This window comes from Onychomys torridus, chromosome 19, assembly GCF_903995425.1.
Source record: "Onychomys torridus chromosome 19, mOncTor1.1, whole genome shotgun sequence".
In the NCBI taxonomy this organism is placed as follows: Eukaryota; Metazoa; Chordata; class Mammalia; order Rodentia; family Cricetidae; genus Onychomys; species Onychomys torridus.
In genome coordinates, this window is record NC_050461.1 from 11,474,207 (window position 1) to 11,495,785 (window position 21,579).

A 21,579-nucleotide genomic window follows, 5' to 3' on the forward strand; every position below is an offset into this window, starting at 1 on the left:
TTAAACTCTCCTTAAATTTACTCATTGTTTCCTCTCACTGAGAGGATCCCGATGTATCAGTTGTAACCCACAGCTGTTCACAAACACAGGCTTTCTAGGATAAGGGTCAAGGGCACATTTAGATCCTCCCTCCCACCCCAACTGCCCCTGACTCGGGGCTTTTTAAGGTTAAAAACCCTGGCTATTCCCCAGGGGCAGTCAGAATCTGTATGTTTACATTCGGAAAGGAGAAAAGTAAAATCTGGTACGTTGCCTCATGGCTCATAATTTGATTTTTACGTCACAGTTGACCCAGCACTGTCACATTCTGGAAATGAGAAAGTGAAATGTTAGTCTGTAGGGATGTGACGTTGAATTGCATAAACTGTAAGCATCTTTGAAAAAAAAAAATAGGCACTTCTATTTATAGGAAGTGTTATAGGAAAAAACATTCAAATAAAAACTACTAAACAATGCTAAGCCACCTCTTTATTCTTTAATTTGTAAGTATTCATCTCTTCCTCCAACACCCGATTTTCACTGATTTTTCACTCTCCTCTGGAACTCACTGCTGCTGAATGTCTAGGAGAGGCTTCTGGGAAGGAGGTAATCTTAATGTTTGAGGAAAGCCAGCCCTCTGAGGAGCAACCTGTGGTATTTTGTTTATCTTAAGGAAGAATGTTCATGGCTCTAAGCTGTGTTGTTTCAGGGGTTGGCAGGGAGGCAGAAAGATTATGTGCTTGAGAATTTTGGGCCCAAGGTCACAATGGACCTACAGGGTGAAATAGGGCCGTCTCTCCTAGACAGAGACGAGGCCATGTCTTCCCTGTCCAGAAACCACTCCTGAAACAAGATGGAGACAGGAAGCTGTGTCTAGTGGGGTCCCAGGGTTCTACTTCAAGCCTCACAATCCAGTACAGACCAGAGGGTCTGGTTTGGTAAAAAAAAAAAAAAAAAAAAAAAAAAAAAAAAAAAACAAAAAAAAACAAACAAACAAACAAACAAAACAAACAAACAAAAAAAAAACCAAAAAAACTACCTCCGTGAGCTTGCAGCCTCCTGTAACACAGGCGGCATGTTGGTGGGTATGACTGGTGAGCAAGGGCAAAGGCAGAGGGCACAGCAACAGCCAGGCCTTTCCTTCAGCTAGGACCAGCAGGACCAAGAGTGCAAGTTAGCACTATGGACTTTTGAAGGAAAAATGTTGGAGACTCTGGGTAGTTTAAAATGTGGTGGAATACTTGTCTAATGTGAGTGAGGCCCTGGCCTTGACTCCCAGCACCAAATAAATAAATAGGTACCCAGAATTTGATTATCCAAATCCATATGCATTTAGCTCATGATCACATAAATAAAAAACAACTGTTCATACTTCATTACCATCATCATTATCATTATTACTAAGTTCCACCGAACTGTTCAGTTTTCTCTTTGAATAAAATACTTACTGCAGTTTGGAAGCCATTCACCAACAAAAAGTTCACAAATTTTACCACCTCCATGGCTGTGTCCATAGAATACGTGATAAAGACCTTCCCTAAGAGAGAAATGTCAGAATTGTTGAAACTAATTAAATTAATCCGTTGTACACAGCACTTCTAAGTAGTATGCATTGCCCTTTGTGTTGGAGGGTGGCCTAAGGGCTTATACCTGCAGTAGTGTGGACTGTGACAAGGGCTGGGACCTGTCCAAGACGGAAGGGACAGAGGAGAGGCCTGGCAGGCTGAGACCAGCCTCAGAGGTCTTCTGGAACAGCACACAAGATGTTACAAAGTCTACCACCCACAGCCTGCAAGGCCTTTAAGCTCCAGACACTGCCTTGTTTCTTAGAGACACACTTGGCCCTGTGCCCAAGGAAAACACTCTCACAGCAGGCTAAGAAGCTAAGGCTTGCTGAGGGGCCACCCAGCAGTGTCTGCTTTTGATCTCAGGATGCTCTCTGCTGCCCTGAACTCTTGTCCGACAAGACCAAGTAGGGAGTGAGCGAGAAAGTGTTTCCATGCCCTCCCCCAGTCGACTCTTCTTTGGAGAAAGGTCAGGAAGTAGGAGCAGACTGATGCCCAGATCAGAAATGTGAGCGCAACTTGAGCAGTTTAAAGGGGAGACGCTGCCTCAGGGCAGTCCAGCACCGCAGGCTTCCTCTTTTCTTCCCAAGCCATAGGCAGAACCGTCCGACAAGCTTACCCTACCCAGCCAGAACTGCTGTTTTCTCAGACTAAAGTATTGGGGAAATTACTTGGCTAGCAGTTTAATGTGGTAGACAGATAATCTGTACTGTTGCCTTTTAGTCTGGAACGAGCCAGTTAAATCTCAAGAACCCTGAGGCAGAGGATAAAGAAGAAAGTCTCAGAAGACGAGAGTCTGAATGCATTTATCTGTGCTGAGACTCTTCAGAACAGAAACGCACCTCTCAAATGGAAGCGTGTGCAGTGAATCATGGCAGTAGAAACCAAGCAGCCAGGCATACAGGCAGCGTCTGACCCTCAGTCACCTCCCTATGTGCTAACTTTAGGACCCCTTTCCTAGATTATAGGCCAGGCAGAATACTGGGACTGTACACCATGTGAGACCATGTCTGTCTACTCAGATATTTTTCTGATTGAAGTGTGTAAAATTTTGAGGTGCTCAGAAACAAAATTTTTGCCTGAAAACCACGGCACTCATCCTCATAGAGTTCTTTTGGAGCTGTAAGTGATGAGTAGAGAGTCAACAAGCAAGTAGCAAAGCAAAGGCCTCCAGTTTGGTTCTGAGTGTCCCAGATCGGGAAAGAGTGAGCCTCTCTAGCAAAATAATTATTCATCAGTAGTGACTGATTTCTGGAACTAAGAATGCTAACTGGCCTTACTCTCAGAACATTTTGGTAATATTTCAACATTTCTGGATCTAGCAGCAGAATTTGGAAAACAAATCATCACCTGACAGTGAACAGAATATTTCTTTAAACAAAAGGCTTAGTTTGCACTGGGGGGTGAAACAGGATGGGAATGTGAGATGGTTTGGTTTGGGTTTGGTTTTTCCTTTTTCCAAGTAAGACTGCTCACTCCTACAGAAAATGACCTTGTTCGTGATAGCTGCTGCTAATTTACAGTGAGACACTTAGTTTCTACCCGACGCCACAAGGGCATCCCATCTATCCACCCAGGGCCACATCACTGAAGAGCAGCATTTAGAAAAGAAAAGAAATATGGGGGGGGGGGGGGTTGTTTGTTGTTTTCTATGTGTTAAGAAAAACCCAGTGGTAAGCAGTTTGGGAGCACTACTTGTGAGGTTAGGCTCACTAAAAACATTTAAAAATGGCTGGGTATTTTAGAGTAAAAAGGGAAAAGGTAAATTTTGCTGTCTACGTAAAATGTAACTGAGATTATGGGTAAGTGACTAAGCCACACTCTTAAAGCAGAAACCCTGACAGGAAGAAACAATGTTGCAAACAACTTACGTAATTCCTCTGGCAAATTGCTAGTTTTTAGAGTTCCTCGGGCTAGGGGGTTGCTGGGGGGTCTAGGCACAGCAGCTGGGGAGGGAGCCTGGGGACCCTGTGGTCTCAGCTCTGCAGGATGTTCCAAGGACGCCTCAGGAGCTCCAGCTCCATCAGATGGTGGGTGATAGAGCTGGTCCCTGCAAGGGAATAAGTTTACAGCCGGTTTTGATTCCCATTAGAAAGGCCAAGTTTGGGGAGACAGAAAGACTTTCCAAACTGTGGACCATACCAACGCACGAGCTCTCCCCTCTGCCTCCATTTCTTAGCTGACACAGAAGGGAGAGGAGTCCCATGGAGTTGCCTCTATAAACAGGTCAGCTGGCTGCCATATGTGAGGACCTGTGCTCGGGTCAAAAGAGGGAAGCAGGATTTGATTTCTCCATTCAAGGTCTGTCTAATTGGGAAAATAAATTCCATGTACGGGTCAGACAAGGTCACTGGCAAAACAAAATAATATGATGGGTGACAGAATGCTGATATTAAAGGCATTCAGAGCAAAAAGACACAACTTTTAGCTCATGATAACATTTGCTTATGTTTCAAAAGTTTTTTGTTTTGTTCTTTAAGCCATATAGGTTTAAAAGTGTTTCTTCTAAACTCTGTAAGTGAAAGCTCTGGCTGGTGACATGGTTGTTATTGTGGTTTTGCCTGCCAGCATTCCTGTGAGTGCTGTGCTGAGGGGGAACAATGGCATGAACTCCTGTGAGCTTTAGAAAACAAAGGACATGCATGTCTTGTTTCTGCCACTTGGTTTCTACCGAGAAATAGCCACAGGTGTGTGTTTTCTGCAGAAGCATCCCAGGGTCCCTGGATGTCAAGAACAAGGTATGGCATCTCTCTTTTGCCACTGAAACTCTAGCAGGTATAGAGTGGCCCTAACTTCTGCATCAGTTGAAGTTGTGCTGGGGGAGGGGCAGCCTCTTAGTGGCCCCACTGTGGCTCATTCTCTGAGCCTCCTCTAGCCTCCAATTCTATAAGCACACACATCTCTATATTAAAGCCCTCTGCCTGAAATAGCTAAGTGGGCAGCTCAGTTATAAAGGTACTTGCTGCCAAGGCTGTGACCTGGGTTGGATCCTGGGACCTATGTGGTGGACAGAGACAACCAACGCCATGAGCACGCCATCCTTGTGTGTGCTATGGCATGTAAATGTGCTTAGGCAAAGGGAAATAAGTGAATGATTAAAAAGTAATACAGCTAGAATGGTTTCTCTTTTCTATAACTTCTAACTGGTAGGGAAATTAAAACTATACCTATAATGTTTTCTTTCTTTTAAAAAATTGGAGGCAAATATGGCAATATGTTAAAAATCAGTGTAATGGGACCATGGATGTCATTTGTCTCAATTTATAAAAATTTTAATGTTATGATTATAAGTCTGTATATATGCCTACTTTTAATAGATTTTTGCTTGTGTTTTACCCAAAAGCAATTTTAAAATTCTTAAAGTCTTATGTAATATGGCTTAAATAAAACTTTTATAAAAAAAAATCTCAACTACATTTCTAAAATTAGAATGTTTAGGGAATTTATATCTTATATTTTCATAAATATTGAGCAAATGAGGCCTCTAAAAAATACTTTCATCTGAGATTCATTTCTTTATTATTTATATTAAATATTTTTATGCACAAAGTTGCTACATTGTTATAAAAGATGATTACTCATTTAATAAAGAAATGTTAAGGCCTTGATAATTACACTGACTAATTTTAGGTCAACTTGACACAAACTAGAGTCATCTGCAAGGAGGGAGCCTCAAATGTGAAAATATCTTCAGAAGTTCTGGCTGTAGGCAAGCTTGTGAGGCATTTTCTTAATTACTGACTGATGGGGAGGGCCCAGTCCACTGTGCGTGGTGCCATCCCGGAACTGGTGGTCCTGGGTTCTATAAGAAAGCAGGCTGAGCAAACCACAAAAAGCAGGACAGTAAGCAGCACCCCTCCATGGCCTCTGCACCAGCTCCTGCCTCCAGGTTCCTGCCCTGCTGGAGTTCCTGTCCTGACTTCCTATGATGAAGAACAGTGGCATGGTAACCTAAGCCAAATCAACCCTTTCCTCCCCAAGCTGCTTTGGTCCTGGTGTTTCCTCACAACAACTGTCACCATAACTAAGACAATCATGCTTAAAAACTCACATATAATTAACATCCTGAGAATATTAATGAAAGCAAACTTCTGTTATTAACATTCTGGTAGTTAGTGGTAGGAGAATTAGCTGAACCTTCTTCACCATCCTAAACTGATAATTCCAGGATACCACAACAGGCTTAAATTGTTGCTATAGAAACATTTGCTATGCGATACCTTTCAACTTTCCTATAAATCTAAATATTTTTCAAAATAAAGGTTTATTTTAAGACTGGGTATAGTGACTCATATCTGTAATCCCTGACACAGCATTGTTAGGAATTTGAGGCCAGTCTAGGCTTGTGAGTTCTAGGCTAGCCTGGGCTAATGAGTGAGACTTGAAGGCTCAGAAAACAATAAAATTTTTGTTGTTGTTTTGTTTTGTTTTGTTTTTCAAGATAGGGTTTCTCTATGTAACAGTCCTGTCTGTCCTAGAACTCACTCTGTAGTCCAGGCTGGCCTCGAATTCAGAGATCCACCTGCCTCTGTCTCCTGAGTGCTGGGATTAAAGGTGTGCACCACCACTGCCTGGTAACGATAAAAAATTTAAAAGTGTAAAATCCTAAGCGAAGCTCCAGGCTTCAGAAGGTCCATTCCAGCAGTCTAGAAGGTCACTGAGGTGCACAGAGCTTGGGCTGGGCAAGTGTTTGTTAGAGTGGTTACTTTAATCTAGCTGTGTTTTCATGTGTGAGTCATTGAAAGAAATGAATGTTTTAATGTTTACCTTAAAAATGATGATTGCATCCCCTATTAAATACCTAATTGACTTGATAGAAATACTTAGTTTTGTATGGTTTCTTGAAATTTCACATAGCAGGTGTGTCTTGCTATGAGTGTGTCATATGTTACTTAGTTCCCTTATTTAAACTGTGTTTTTGGAAAGTGAAGAGTCTATGTGGAAGGAACCACAGAGACTGTGAGCCTTGCAGTGAGGGGAAGCAGGTGTGGGCCTTATTTGCCACTCTTAATAAAATTGGCTTTCTTTTTTTCCCTTTGAATAAAATTTTTTGGCTAATTGCCAATTTCTTTATCTCCAAAAAATCCACTTTAATAGGACTTTCAGATGTGATTCTGGTCTATAAAAACAGCATGCAGTTTTACTTTGAGTGCTATGTGAAAGTTGTTCTTGAAAAGAAGCAAACATTTCATTTACTTTCTTTCCAATTTTGTCCTAAAACAGGAAACTCCATTTGCTCCTGTATATTTTAGACACACAAATTAAGAGAAAAGGTAACCTTGAAGAAGAATTTGAAAAATAAAAACAGTAAGAAGAAAAACCACTAACGGATGACTCAAGTACAGTGTGAGCCTGCGCCCTGAGGGTGGGTTGGTGGTGCGTGGCCCTTAGTGTGGCAGCATCTTGGAGAGAACTGGGGAACCTCTGAGATGGGGCTTGACTTCAGGTCCATAATAGAAGAACAAGTCCAAAGTTTGGCACCATAGTGCATGCTATTTAGGAGACTAACTCAGGAGGGTAACAAATCTGAAGCCAGCAAGGGTGACATAGAGAGTTTGAAGCCAGGTTGAACTACTTTGTTAGAACCTATATTAAAAAAATTAACTGCCAGGCGGTGGTGGCACACGCCTTTAGTCCCAGCACTCTGGAGGCAGAGGCAGACAGATCTCTGAGTTTCAGGCCAGCCTGGTCTACAGAGTGAGATCCAAAGCTACACAGAGAAACCCTGTCTTGAAAAACAAAAACAAAAAAATTAAAAAAAAAAAAAAAAGGAAAGGGGGGAAGCCTGGTTCCCTCCTTGGTCTCTCTCATCATACCATGCCATCTCACCCTCAACCTCATGCTCCTCTGTGATGCTATCTGCCATGATGGTGACATAGCCAAGAGGGGCCCTTATCTTGGAACGTTGAGCTAATGAACTATATTTTGTCTGTCAAGTACTCAGCTTCAAATACCTTGTTATACCAATGGGATATGGACCAAAGCACAGGGCTAGTTAAGACAATGCTCTGAAAACAGCATTATTTTTCTGGAAGAAGCTTGTATGGGTGGTTTTATTGCAAAAGAGATAACTAGAAACCAGATGTGATGGTGCTAAGAGAGCCTTATCAACCGCTTTCTCCAGTGCTCTGACCTGAGTTTATACTGGGTATTTCACTGTGTGGCTGCGCTGACCTAGGTGCAGGCCAACAGACACTGGCCATGCGTCTTTGTTGCCCTGACAATCCTTTTCATGCCAGGATGTGTAGGGATGGCTCCTACCATACTCATACCTTGGGAGCCTTGGCAAAGAGAAGTCTCTCTGTGCAGGTCTCTCTCCTTGGTCCTGGGGGCTGGGGTAATTCAGGACAACCTTCTGCACAGGATACAGGCCTCTCACCCTTGCCCCAGGAAGGACCTGGCCAGGCAGGGCAGGCTGGATGACTTGCTGGTAGGCTGTTGGAGGGTAGGCATGAGCATCTGTGAACAAGGAGATGGCAGAGAAGGTTGGTTTGACTCCAGCTCCTGCAAGCCAGAGGCCATGCAAGCTCACCAAGTGGTTTTCTCCTGATAGTAATTCAGGCTCCAAACATCAACCCACCTCCATGGATATTCTGTACTACTAATTACTTCATAATATTCATGAAACCGATACACTTTTTTAATGTAAAAACATTTGTGAAATCACATGTTTGACATTCTAGTTAGAAAACCCAAAGAAGTTTTTAAAGTCCTGTTTGAATAAGATACTTAGGATAATCCTTTCCTGAAAGAGCCTCTCACACACCACTGTTCCTACCATATTTCCACACTGTCTAAAACCTGGGGCTAGACATCCTTGTGATAGACTTAAGTACTTAAGTACTGTGCTGGACTAGATGTGGTACTACATGCTTTAATCCCAGACTGGGAGGCAGATCTCATGTGAGTTCAAGGCCAGCCTGGTCTACATACTGAGATCTCACCCACCCACCCCCCAAAAAAAGTTGCTATGTTCCCCATCACCACTAAGTAGACGGATGGACACACACACACACACACACACACACACACACACACACACACTCCCACTCTGCTCTCTCTTAGAAAGAAGTAAATGAGTGAAACCTTGGCTTATCCTCTGGGAAGGAGCCAGCAACCCCTTTAACTTCCCATTCTGTCTTGCTAAAACCTCTGTTCACTTGGCCCAAGACAATCGAAAAGATAAGGAATGGGAGGAGTGAGGGGAGGGCTCAGTCCATGAGGTATTTGCTGTGTAATCTGAGGACCTGAGTTCAAGCCTCCCACATACATATAGATGGTCATGGGGCAGCGCATGCCCAGTGCTAGGGAAACAGAGACAGGAGAATCCCTGGGGCTCACTGGCTAGCAGTGGGATACTGGTTCAGTGACCGGCTCTCTCTCCAAAGATAAGGTAGAGAGTGATTAAGAAAGACATCTGCCATGTACCTCTAGCCTCTACATGCATATGCATATGCATGTACACACACACACACACACACACACACACACACACACATGAACATACACACAAACACATAAACATAAAAATTTAGTTATTTTTTAAAAGAGCAGGTATTAGAGCAAAGCTAGGCTGGCAGGGACTGATGTGAACGTGTGAAAGTTGGTCCTAGGAAGCCCCAGAGTAATGGGGTCCCAAGAGAAGGCCAGCTCAGCTGACGAGGTAAAAGAATTTAAAAAAAAAAAAATGCTGGGCCAGGAGAGATGGCTCAGCAGTTAAGAGTACTTGCTGTTCTTCTAGGAGACTTGATTGAGTTTGGTTCCCAGCACCCATGTCAGGCAGCTCACAGTGACCTGTAACTCCAGCCCCAGAGGATCCAGCACCCTCCTGTGGCCTTTAGTATACTTGTGGTATAGATTCACACAAACATATACTCATAAATAAGAAGTTTAAAAGAGAGATGCAGAGGAGGGATGCAAGGACCCAGTAGGGGTGAGAGAGAAGGGCTCTGGGGGCATTGCACAGGCCAAAAGGGTTACAGTTGGGAAACCTGAGAGGTGCTTGGGGACTGGAGATGACCAAGTATTAAGCAATGAAAGAGGAGCCATGAGTCCCCTCATGACCCGTCTGTCACCTCTACTCAGGTCAGAAGCATGAGGAGCCAGCAAACACAATCAGTTAGGGCAGAAGCATTTTTATTTAAAAACTTATCATGGGTTTTAAATCCTTGCCCAATTTATAGAATTAATAGCTCTGTTTGTCTGCCAGGGTAAAATACATGAGGGAGACGCAGAGAAATAAAACAGTAAAGAAGCAAGAAAGTGATATAACTCTATGGCAGTAAGGAGCCACCCTGCACGGTCAGGTCACTGCTCTTGACCTCCTCGCCCAGTTGAGGTACCAGAATGGGAGGATGGCAGTGGCCTGAGTTTGGCATGCAGTCAGAACACTTTTAAGGAATCATTCAGGGGAATGACAGCCTCAGTAAAGAAGAGCAAACCGCTAACCTGTGTGTATACTAGTGTGGCCAACTCCAGGTCTCACCGTCTGGACTTGGAACCTTGGCTGATGACCCTGGCAATTAACTCAGGCTAGTCTCTCGTGCCTGGTCCAACTCCCTGGAGCCATTCATTGTTTGCCATGACCCTCATATCAGCTAGATCCTTCCTACCACTCTTCCTCTTGAAAAAGTGACCATGCACCTCCAGCCTAGGCTGTCTAAACATGACCCTTGTCCTGCTATTGTGAAGCCCTGACCATTGCAAATAGAAGGTTTGAGGAAAGGAGGAGAAAAGGAGATGGAAGGGATTTGCCTGGGCCTGTCCCCACATGGGGCTGATGAAGGAAGCCAGGGCTTGGAGGGAGCTCTAAGAATGGGAAGACAAGACCGTAGAGACTTCCGTGGTCTAGAACCAGCCCACCACTGAGGCTTTCTTAGAGAGGGCCAGGTAGATCGCAGGACATTTAGATTGTCCATGGGAATTGCAGGGCAACCAGGAAGATCACTACTGCTACTCAGGCTAAAAAAGGTCAAAAAGTGGTCCTGCCATCCTGTTACCAGGCAGCAGGAGCCCAGCTCACCTTTAGATTAGCTTTGCGTGGGTTTAGAGGCAGCTGTCCCTGGACTCCTCTAGCATCTACTGCACTAAGATTCAGCCTGCATCACCAGGTCCCTGTGGTTGATCTCATCTCCCACAACCCTGTCACAAGCTTATCATGGCCCACCTTCATCTTGAATACTCCAAGCTGGTCCCCACCTCTGGGATGTGAGCTTACATCTTCTGGATGCAGAAAGATTTTGCCTTAGATCGTCACAGAGGGAGGCCCACCTTTGCTGAGTTACCTTCTCCCTTCCTGTTTTAGTTCCCTTATCACAATAAGGGTTTGTAAGGACAGGGTGTAGGGGGTCTTTGCCACCATTCACCAAGCACAGTACAGCTCCAGAGGCAGCGCTCAATACATGAGGACTGAATAGTCAGTCACAAAGCCAACGTACACGTGCAAGAGGAACCATTTTGGACTGCGCAGCCTGCTTACTTAAGTCTCGGTTTGCTAAACTACCAATGTCTTGTCTGCTGTTCTTCGCCACCTTTTTTTTTTTTAATCAGTTTTGCCCTCCAGAAATGAGAGAGACAAGGTCAAAGAGGAGAAACTGCCAGGGCCTTGAAAGCTTTTTCAAGGGAGATGCTGGAAGCAAACCCGAGAAGTTTTCCCTCTTCAGAGCCATTTCTGCTCCCCATCTCCATTAATGAATGGCTAATAACATTTTATTCGCTTTAAAAGGACTAGCAAGCTCTAATCATCGGGTGTGTTCCTCTTCCAGAAGGCGGATGTTAGTGCTGTTAATCAAAAGCCTTTGAATCAAGGTCAGATGATTGCGAGCAGATTATTTCCCTGCACAACATGTTTTTGTCTCATAGCAACCAATCGTATCATTAAAATCACCAAGCACATGGGCTGAGTGTTTGACTAGCTGTAACTCTCAGTTCTGAAATGGCCACCTGTGGTAAAAAGTTATACCAGTGGATATGAGCAGATGAAAATGATCCACCTTGTTGGTTTTTAAATTAGAGTCCCAACAATCTAATCCCCTGTGTCATCCTCTTGTTCAAAACAAGGACTGAACACCAGGGAGTCAACCAAAGTAAGCCCTTCCTTCTGTATGTGGAACCTGGGCCGTTTCTGCCAGGAAATTTGGCTAGTTGCATAGAAAAGTCAAATTAAAAAGTACGTTTATTAGGTAAAGAACCATCTTTTATTATGTCTGTGTGCACAAGTACATACACACGTGCATGCCTGGAGATCAGAGGACATTGTAAGAATTGGTGACTCCCAGGGATCAAACAGGCTGTCAGGCTTAGTGGCTGGCACCCTTACCCACTGAGCCATACTGCCAGACCTCAATGCTCAACTTGCAATCATTCTCTTCCCCTAGCATGACCGCGCCCTGCTAGCTCCATGATGAGTACTGGTCTAGGTGCTTTGCTCAGGATGACAGAGTTAGATTTTCTGTTGCCTGGAAGGAATAGTCTAACTCAGAACGGAATCCAGATTTTCTTTCGATGGTCTTGCATCCTGTCTTCTCTGGCATATCACTCTCCCTGCCCCACCTCCTCTGGCCCATAGCTTTGTTCTTGGTACCTTAGCAACATCAGCCTCCTTGCCTCTTTGGCATTCATTAGTTCTCAGCTCAAGTGTCCATTCAGTGAGACCCACTCTGGCTGCCTGCCTACCAACCGCCATCCCAACCTCTGGCTAGTTCCTTTATAGCATATACGCTTTTGTCACGGTGTGTGCATCTTTCTACTTACTTTCTGTCTGCTCGCCTGTGTCTGGTACTATCTATGCAGTGCCTTGCAGATAACATGGCAAATTTTACTCAGTAAATTGATAAATGAATGGGCAAGTTCTATTTACAAGTTCACGTTCCTCCCATCTTCCCTTTGCTACCACACAATTAAAGATGGCCTTTCGAAGACTTGATGTCCCAAAAATCTCGACCAATGATAAGAGGGCTCTCCCTTCCCCAGAAGGTAGACTCTTCTTTTTACTCATTCAACAAATATTTATAGACCTTCTACTCCCAGGCACATAGTGAACCAAGATAAATGTGGTACAGTTCCCTTATGCAGCTCAAGATAAATAGAGACAGGGAGAAATCTGTGTGTCTGTAGGTGTCTGTTTTCCAACACAAACCCACACTAGTCAGTGTGTGAGAAGGGAGGTGTACAAATCAGCAGCCACCTACTTGAGAATCGCTGCTCAAAAATAGCTTCCCACAGACTTCTCTCCTATGCCGAAAATTCCATCAAGGGAATTTATTCTGTAGGAGATGGAAGGTGGGTGATGTGATAGACAAATGACTTGCTGGCATAGTAACTCCTCGGTCCCGAGGCAGTGTTGAGCACAACATGAAAAGAGCAAAAATGAAAAGCTTGCACAATCTCAAATGAGCACCCAGCACCGAGTGCTGTTTGTCAACCTTGTGAGCTGCTTGGCCTCAGTACAGACAGTTTTCATGTCACTGGGCTCTTACCACTCGGAATTGTAAACCAAGCCTTAAATGAGGTTTTCCACATATCAGGGAAAACAGTCAACATTTTTCTTCCTTATTAAGAGCGGTCGTAAAAGAGCTTATGAGGGAGAAAATAAAATTGGGTTTTCAAGTTGTCAAAAAACATCATGATAAAATGCAATCAGTTTAGCCAGGAAACAAAATGGCCAACATAAACTGTTAGAAGAACTCCCACAGCTGTAAGCAGCTGGGACTCCTGCAAGGCAACGCCTTCCTTTATCATTGCTTCCATCTGGCTTATTTGTCCTTGCTTTAGTTGAACATGCATTCTAGCATACAAACAGTCACATGCGCCCTCTTTCCCCGCACCCCGCTTTGGTCCATGGGAGCATGTGCCCATATGCCGTATTCTGTCTCCTTAATAAAGAAAACAAAAACTGTGTAAAGCATAAGGGCTCATTAGATTTTAGTCCGTCTTTGGGCTTGATTGGCTTGCTTACACAAACTTCATCCGGTGACCTTCAGTGGAAGGGTTCTTCGACAACAGAGGCCAACCTCTGGAGTGGCACTGAAGAAAATCGCAAGCTATCTCAGCTCTTGTTTTCATTCGCTTTGGGTTTTTTTTTTTTTTTTTAACATGAAAAAGGTGACCAGTAACGTTACTTTTGCTTTAACTTACAAAATGCAAGGACACACCATTTGCATGGTGATCATTATTTATTTATATATTCATTAACAGGCAAGGAAGTAATGCTCTTCTAAAGCTGAGTAGAGCCACGTAGCCATGGTTTCCACTGCACAGCCTTCCTCAGGTGAACAGCTCTTTTGAAGTGATTTTGTTGGCAATTAAGTGCAGTTATAACCCTGACATGCAACTGCGAATTTGTATATCTGTCCTGAATGTCTAAAATCCATGCCAGCAAGAGGGATCTGAAAGTGAAGGCGTCCTCTACAGTGCTGGGCAGTGGGATCCATTTCCAAATCACAGGGAAGCTAAGAGCAGCCAGTGCTGAGAACCTGCTCGTAGCCAGCCACTTTTCCTAGAGCCTTTAATGCATTATCTCATTTAGTGCTCGGAGCACCCTCCCAGGAGCCTTTCTGCTAGGCACATCATTAATATTCCAGGGCTTCAGTATCCTGCAGAGAACCTTAAGCACTGGGCCACCCTGATACCTTCCCTGTGGTTAGGGCTCTCAGGAACGGGGGTCAAAGATATGCAGCATGAACTAAAGCAAGCTTGAGTTTTATGCATTCTTTTTTGTTCCTTTCAATTTTTATTTATCTTTTAATTATAGGAATAGTTTGCTATTTAAAATTAGCAAAACTATATAAGATTACAAGGAAAAATACCCCTGTTCCCTCTTCACCCTTCCTTTCTCTCCTGTTAATAACTGGTGCAATCCTTCAGGACTTTTAAAGGTGTATATAAACATATGTCGTTTCCTTTTAAATAAACATGTATGGGATCAACTCAGTATCTTGCTTTCTGCCTTAATCCTTTTTATGTCAGAATACATACACTGTTTTATGCTATACAACAGGGAACAAGTAGACCACTTGAATAAATAAATCAGAGCACGCAGGTGCTCTTCAACCTATGTTAATCTGTGTCTCAATACACTCATTGTAAACTGAGGTGTCAGGCTGAAATGTATTTACTGTACCTAACCCCCTCAGCATCATTACCTGTGCAGCAGAGCACCCTGCAATTGACTTGTTTCCCCCCAGATCTGCGGCTGACCATGCACTGTGGCATTCCATACCATCCTGAAGTTACACTCTTGAATCAGGGATCAGCTCTACTGCTCTGGCCCTTTAGTAATAGACAGTTGTTTTTTTAACTTTCATACAATGTTTTTTTTAAATACGTTGTTTATTTGTGCATGGGTGCATGTGCATGCATACACAGAGGCCAGAAAAAGAGCATCAGCTCTATTGGATGCCCAGCTTTTGATGTGGGCTCTGGGATCAACACTCTGTTGTTCTGGAAAGAGCAGCAAGTACTCTTAATCTGGGAGCCCTCTCTGTGGACACCAACAGTGTTTGCTTTTGGGGTTTGGGATTTTTTTTCTTTTTAACAGTTTTTTTTTTTAAAAATGTGTGTCAGCATGTGTGTTTGCGCATTTGAGGGCAGGTGCCCACAGAAGCCAGAGGCATCAGATCCCCCTGCAGCTGCAGCTGCAGGCCTTTGTGAGCTGCCTGACATGGGTACTAGGAATTGAACTCAGGTCCTGCAAGAACAGCACATGCTCTTAACTGCTGAGCCATCTCTTCAGCCCACAGTGTTTTACTGAACATGCTGTCTGTGTATATTTTTATTTGTTTGGTGTTTCTATAGGATATACTACTAAAAGTGAGACTGATGTCCAAAAGAGAGGACTCAAAAATTTTTGATAAATTATGAAATTGCCTTCCAGAATTGCACCAATTCCTGTTCTTACCAAGTGTCTGAACTGTTCATTGTCCTATACCCACTAACACTGAGCCTGTGCAGGGTTTTTATTTTGGTATCCATTGTTACATAAAATGTATTGTTTCTTTCTTTTTTAAGCAGCGTGTGTGTGTGTGTGTGTGTGTGTGTGTGTGTGTGTGTGTGTGTGTGTACTGTATACACCTGTATGGGAATGCAGGTGTCCTTGGAGATCAGGGTATTGGATTGCCCTGGGGCTGAGTTCCAGGCAGTTGTGAGCTGAGACCTGAACTCAGGTCCTCTCTAAGCAGCAAACGCTTTGAACCGCCGACCCATTTCTCCAGCACCGTTTGTGGCACAGGTCTCATGCACATTTCGGCTCTTGGTATTTTGTCTGTGAATTACTCCCATGTCCAGCCCAAGTTCTCTCCTGTCTGTCTTTCTTCATCCTCCACATTCTTAAGATTGAACAGTTCCTTCCAATCACCTTCAACCGAAGAAATAATACAGAGAGCAAGGGGAAGGTGAGCCGGTAACAGAAAGCTAGCTCTTAGGCACTGGAGATGAAGGGTCCCCATTTGGTCATGTCTGCCTTAAAGGAAGCTGCCCAAGGGGAGCAATGCTTACCTCCAAAGGCTTCACCAGGAAAAAACCTTTCCAGTGGGAAGATCTTCCTGGACTCTCATTATCAGAGTCAATGCTGTTTGCTATCATGATGAAGCAATCTCCTGTCTGCTTGGGACTTGCAAAGCCTTTGACTAAGTGTTCCCACTTCTGCACCTTTATCTAAGGGGTTAATCAGAAATGCAGATAAAAATAATGTTTGTCACAGTATGGATTATGAGACCAGAAAACTGGAAAAACTTTAAATGTCTGACAACAGAGAACAAGTTAATGATAACTTAGCAATATATCTAATGAAATACAATTCAGCATTCAAACATTTTATCTAGTTTTTACATTTGTGCATGTGAGTGATATGTGCCCACTCTCTTGGGTGCCACAGTGCACATGTGGAAGCCAGAGGACAGTTTGCAAGATGTCTCTCCATCCATCATGTGGGTCCCAGGGATGGAACGCAGGTTTCAGGCTTGGCAGCAAGTGCCCTTAATCACTGAGATATCTCACTAGCCCAATTCAACGTTTTAAAACGTTGCTGGAAAAAGTACACTCAGTGTCATTGGAAAGGATTTTACATTAGGTATACATGCAAATATATCTATAAAAACAAACCTATTAGAGGTAAATGTATCAAAATCCTGATAGGGAATTCTATTTGGGTAAAGGAAATATCTACCCACATACTGCTGTTATCAGAAAAAGTATCTCTACAGGCAGATAAGTAGAATTTCAACAGCTTTTAAAACTAACCTGGAGACTTCTGAGAACTAAACACAACGTCTGCCTACCAGAGTTAAGTTCTCGGTGACTCAGACTTAAGCAATCCACCACACCTGTGCTGTGGTTGGCACGCAGCCGGCACCCGGTCTCGCCCACATGCTCTGCCAACCCTGATGGGAAAAGACCAGGGAAAGGAAGAACCCAGAAAGAAGCCCAAAGAACTAGGACAAACGGGTTTTCTAGAAATCATCAGCATCCTCTCTCTGCCTCGAGGCAGCTTTCAATTGCTCGACAGAGGTATCCTGAAATTTTCCCACAGGGAGATTTAGGGGAGAGGGACCCTAGCCAAGAAAATGCACCCTAGAAAGGCCCACTGGCAAACCAACTGCGCGTTCAAACACCCTGCCCCAGAGAACACCCTCCCTTACTACTAGTCTGGGGACACTGGCAGTATTGTGAGGCCCCGTTTCCTCAGTCCCTTGCCCGGAACATCCAGAACGATAAAGATCACTTACATGGCGCCTGGTGATAGGGCCCTCCAAGGCAATGATACTGATAGTTCCATGGAGCCTGTGGGGAAGGATTGAGAGGCGGTCTCTGTGCATGTGCTGGATGCCTCTGAAGTTCAAACTGAGGAAACTCCCTGGACCTCAGAGGCCCAGGAAGGTCCTGCAGGTAACATGTGGAGGTGAGGGGTAGTGGCCTTTCCAGCTGCCTGATGCCCAGGACGTCTTGGGGCTGGGAATCATATCCAGTGTCTATTGTGGGCACATCTGGGGCTGCTCTGTTCCTGGGGGGCCGGGGCCGAGGTATCATCTCTTGGCCACCACTGGAGGAGTCTGCCAGAGCATTAGGTAAACTTGGGTCTGATTTGTCTGAGTCCTGGTCAGTGTCAGGAGAAGCTGCTGAAAACTGAGATCCCAGCCGTCTATTGCGTTTCTCCATAAGTGAAAACCGGTGTTCTGGAGAGAGGGCTCCAAGCACAGATTCAGACTCAGGCTCGCTGGCTTCGGTCAAGCATGAGCAAACCCCTTTGCCAGAATCGGGGTGCCTTCTCAAGAAACTGGCTTCACTCTCCTCCAGGACTTTAGTGCGCAGGCAGGTGACCTGTTGTGACACAGGCTGGTGCTTTGCAAGTCTCAGGGGAGGGTGAGCCTGGCGAAGGTCTCCCGAAGCATGGTGAGGGGCTTGGAGTGCAGACAAGCTGCTGGGTGCCATGTTCCTTGTATTTGGAGCAGGTGGTTCCAATTCCTCTTCCAGGGAATATTCTGGGATTGGTTTCAGTAATTGACTTGGGAATGGTTCTGATTCGTCAACCTCCACAGGAATGCTTCGGTTCATTCTAGTTTCTGGAACAAGAGAAAACATGCCACAGTCTCAGAAGATAGATCAGTGTTTGGAGTCTCCCTTTTATGACCTTAAAGGACCTGGTTCAGGATGTGGTTTAAATTAACAGTAGTGTGACACCACTGTGCTTGCAGGGCCCCAATCACATAAAGTTGTTTACTTATCCATTCCGGGCAAAGGCACTAGTGTTTATTAAGATATTTTATCTGGAAGGCAATTGAAGAAACATGACCAGATGTCATTGTGTGGTAGGGACTGCTTACCAGCAAGGGGAAACCATGAGTGAACATCAACTGCTACATACTGAGGAGAGAGAAATTACCAGAAAGTGGCTGTTTTGTGTGTTTGGAATGCATGATGAAAAAAAAAAAAGTCCCAGGAACTGATGTGGAACAATCTCCAGGACATACTGTTGATTGTTTTTTAAAAAGTGAGAAGCAGGACACTATGTGTGTGAGACTGAAACCGTGTGTACGAGAAGTGCAGAGGATGCATGTGCCTGTGTGTATGTACACACACCCACACTAAGGGTAGAGAGGAGTGTGATGAAGAGTTTGACCTTTTGAACTCAAATTTTATATATTTTTATCCCACGTGGCTATTGCTTGATAACACTAAATAAACTTAAAACCTAAACTTAATAACACTAAATAAAAGTTTCTTAGAAAAAGAAAGGACAAGCTTAAACACATTGAAACAGGTCATAGTGACATTTTCCACTTAACAACTTGGGTCATGTTGGAGGATGTATTTACCTCTGGGCACCGTGCCTGTAACGAAGGTAGCCACGACTAAAGGCTTGTTAAACTCCCCACTGAGCCCCCCAGAGCAAGCCCAGGATCCAAGCAATATCCCTTCTCTCTCTCAAAATCGACTTAAAACAATGTGGAGGGGAAAGCGTCTCTCGTCTGTCTAACCACTAGCTAGTTGCTGTGACGCCCAGCTGGAGGAAAGCCTGGGAAACGGGGTGCTGTAGTGACACTGGGGGTTCACAGGAGGCTGCCGCAGAGCAAGCGTTGTAAAAGAGCGAGTGTGTGTGGGAAATCCCAGTGGTTGGTTCTGCAGAGGCCCTTTGTACACAGCACACTTCAAATACTGCTGAGAACAAGGCTGTATGCAGAGTTTTAAATCCCGACTTGGGATCCACAAGGCCTTTCAACCACCACCGTGTACTGGGAACCTACTGTCCCGAAAGTCACTGAGTACATACCTGATTGTTCTAAGACAGCTTTCGGAGACTAGGAATTTACAGTCTCTGACACCCTGCCCACGCCAATAAAAGAAAAGCCTGCACTGCCATGTTCCCCTTTCACAGAGCAGGCCAGCAGTTTGCTTCTAGGTGGAACCCAGGGCTTTTCACAGAGCAGGCCAACATCAGCTACTGAGCTGGACCTTTGGTGCCTATCCCGTGGGCTTAACTGTCTACAGCAAGCCAGGCACGTTAGCACGTGCCTATAATTGCAATTATTAAGGAGGCTGAGGCAGGAGAATCACTTAAGCCAAGGAGCAAAACCCGTCTCTCACTCCCTTGCAGCTGCAATCCTTGTACTGTTCCTGGCACACAGGACGCATCTTCAGCTTCCAGCTGCCCTTAGCCTCCCCTCCCTGGCTGTTGTATGCATGCGTCCCTTGGAAGAGATCCCACCCTCTAACTTGGTTAGAACTTTTGAAAATGACTAAGAACCTACCAAAGATAAAAAGGAGCCCACCATTTTACTGTTTTTAGATGCACACCGTCCTTTTCCTGTTATCGTTTGTCCCCAGCTACAGAACGGGATACACTGTGCAACATGCTCTCCCACTCAGTCTCCCAGGGGTGGCTCAGTGCTGTGTGATCTCCTGCAAGCATCCGTGAGCCCGCAGATGAGCGAGAGAGTGAGGAGAGGTGGCCAGCCAGCCAGCTAGCAAAAGGATGACATTCTGCCAGCTCTTGTCAAGTGATTCACATGCACTGCTCAAATTTCAAACACTCCAGGTGCAAATGTCTCTAGTCTCCTCGGGTTTTCAAATGTGGATATCTGAGGAGTACTTCCTACCAAAAGCAAAGTTTCAGATCTGACTCTTCTAGCTCAGAGGTCTGCCAGGGGCTACAAGGAGGCTAATATCGTAGGTGACAAGTGGGGCCATTTCATATGACTTCAAACTGGTCTGGAAAGGGCACATGGGCCTCAGGTGATAGTAAATAAACCTGCCCTGGCAATGAAAACCCTCTCGGTAAACCTGTAGGGTCAGTAACCACTACAAGATTAAAATGGCCTCCGAGGGTTTAAATACACAGACAGCAAGCCCTTCCTCCACAGTAGTAACCCATGCGCAAAGCACAAGCCCAATGACAATTGTTTTGCTTTTGAAATGCCTACAAGTAGTGCAGATGAGAGAGGACGAAGGACTAGACAGTGAAAGCTCATCACAGTTTTCCTGAAGACCTGGACAGCATGTTCCACCTGCTAGTCACCTGATCCCATCTAAGAGAACGCACACAGGAAGGCAGAGGACCTACCTCAGGGCCTTTGCACTTGCTGCTCTTGCTTAGATTACTTCCCTGTCCAAACACCTGCACAGCTCCCTTCCTGTGTGCCTTCTCAGTGAGGTACCCCTGAGCCCCCTTAGGAAAGCGTTTCCATTCTCCCCTCACTTCCATCCCCCTTCTCTGTTTTTCCGTCCTGTCTAGCAATTATTACCACCTTACATATTCCACCAAAATATATAATGTAAATATTTAAGCCTGTTTGCATCCAAGGTATAATTTCATGACAGCATGACTTGTCAGTCTTTTACCCACAGTCCTAGACTCAACACCTATGACCACCACAAATGGTGCTAGCCGACGCTCAGTAAGGATTGCTGACTGACTAAATGATCACTGTCTACTATACAGCAGTGCTTTGCAGCTGGGTGGGTCCCTGGCAGGGTTGCCATCTGTAGACATGGAGCCTCCCAGCTCTGGCCCTGGTCAGAAGAGGCAGAACATGGTCAGCCCTGCCCAGCATCCCTGGCAGCCACAGGGGGAAGATGCATGCACACAGATTAGAGAGGTTTAACAAAGATGCAGTTTTAACTGCAGTAAGACATCGTAAAACTATTGTTCTTTAAAGACAACCCAGTGTCTCACCACTGCTAACCATCTCCACTTTTCATGTTCTCTTCTAGGCTAGCTCCCTGTTCCATCCATGTGACTCTCACCCTGCTGTGGCTTGTACTCCAGTCCGACACAAGGCAAGTCTGGGCTGATGCAGAAAAATCCCTGCTCAACTAACCTTGACCTTGGAGAAAGCCCCTGACCTCTGAACGGACAGAAAGCCTTGCAGTCAGCACAAGGGAGCCCTGGAGCCTGCATGGCTGGGGCCCACTCAGCAAGACTGTAAGAGCCAGCTACACTGTGGCCCACTCTGAGGAAAGGGAGAGGCTAGGAGGAAACCTGGTGGGTGGGATTCTGGCTGGGACTCCTTTGGAATTCTCAGGGCAGATGCCAGGCCCAGCT

The 21,579-nt window shown here is 44.9% G+C and overlaps 1 protein-coding gene across 1 annotated transcript in view; it reads right to left on the minus strand.

Moving 5' to 3' along the window:
• Nucleotides 1–21,579, minus strand: part of Traf3ip2 (TRAF3 interacting protein 2) — a 41,518-nt gene that overhangs the window by 11,172 nt on the left and 8,767 nt on the right. Inside the window, 4 exon segments of the mRNA XM_036168638.1 lie at nt 1,428–1,516; nt 3,416–3,594; nt 7,817–8,003; nt 17,267–18,100. Coding sequence (XP_036024531.1) covers nt 1,428–1,516; nt 3,416–3,594; nt 7,817–8,003; nt 17,267–18,092 — 1,281 coding nt within the window. The 5' untranslated portion in view covers nt 18,093–18,100.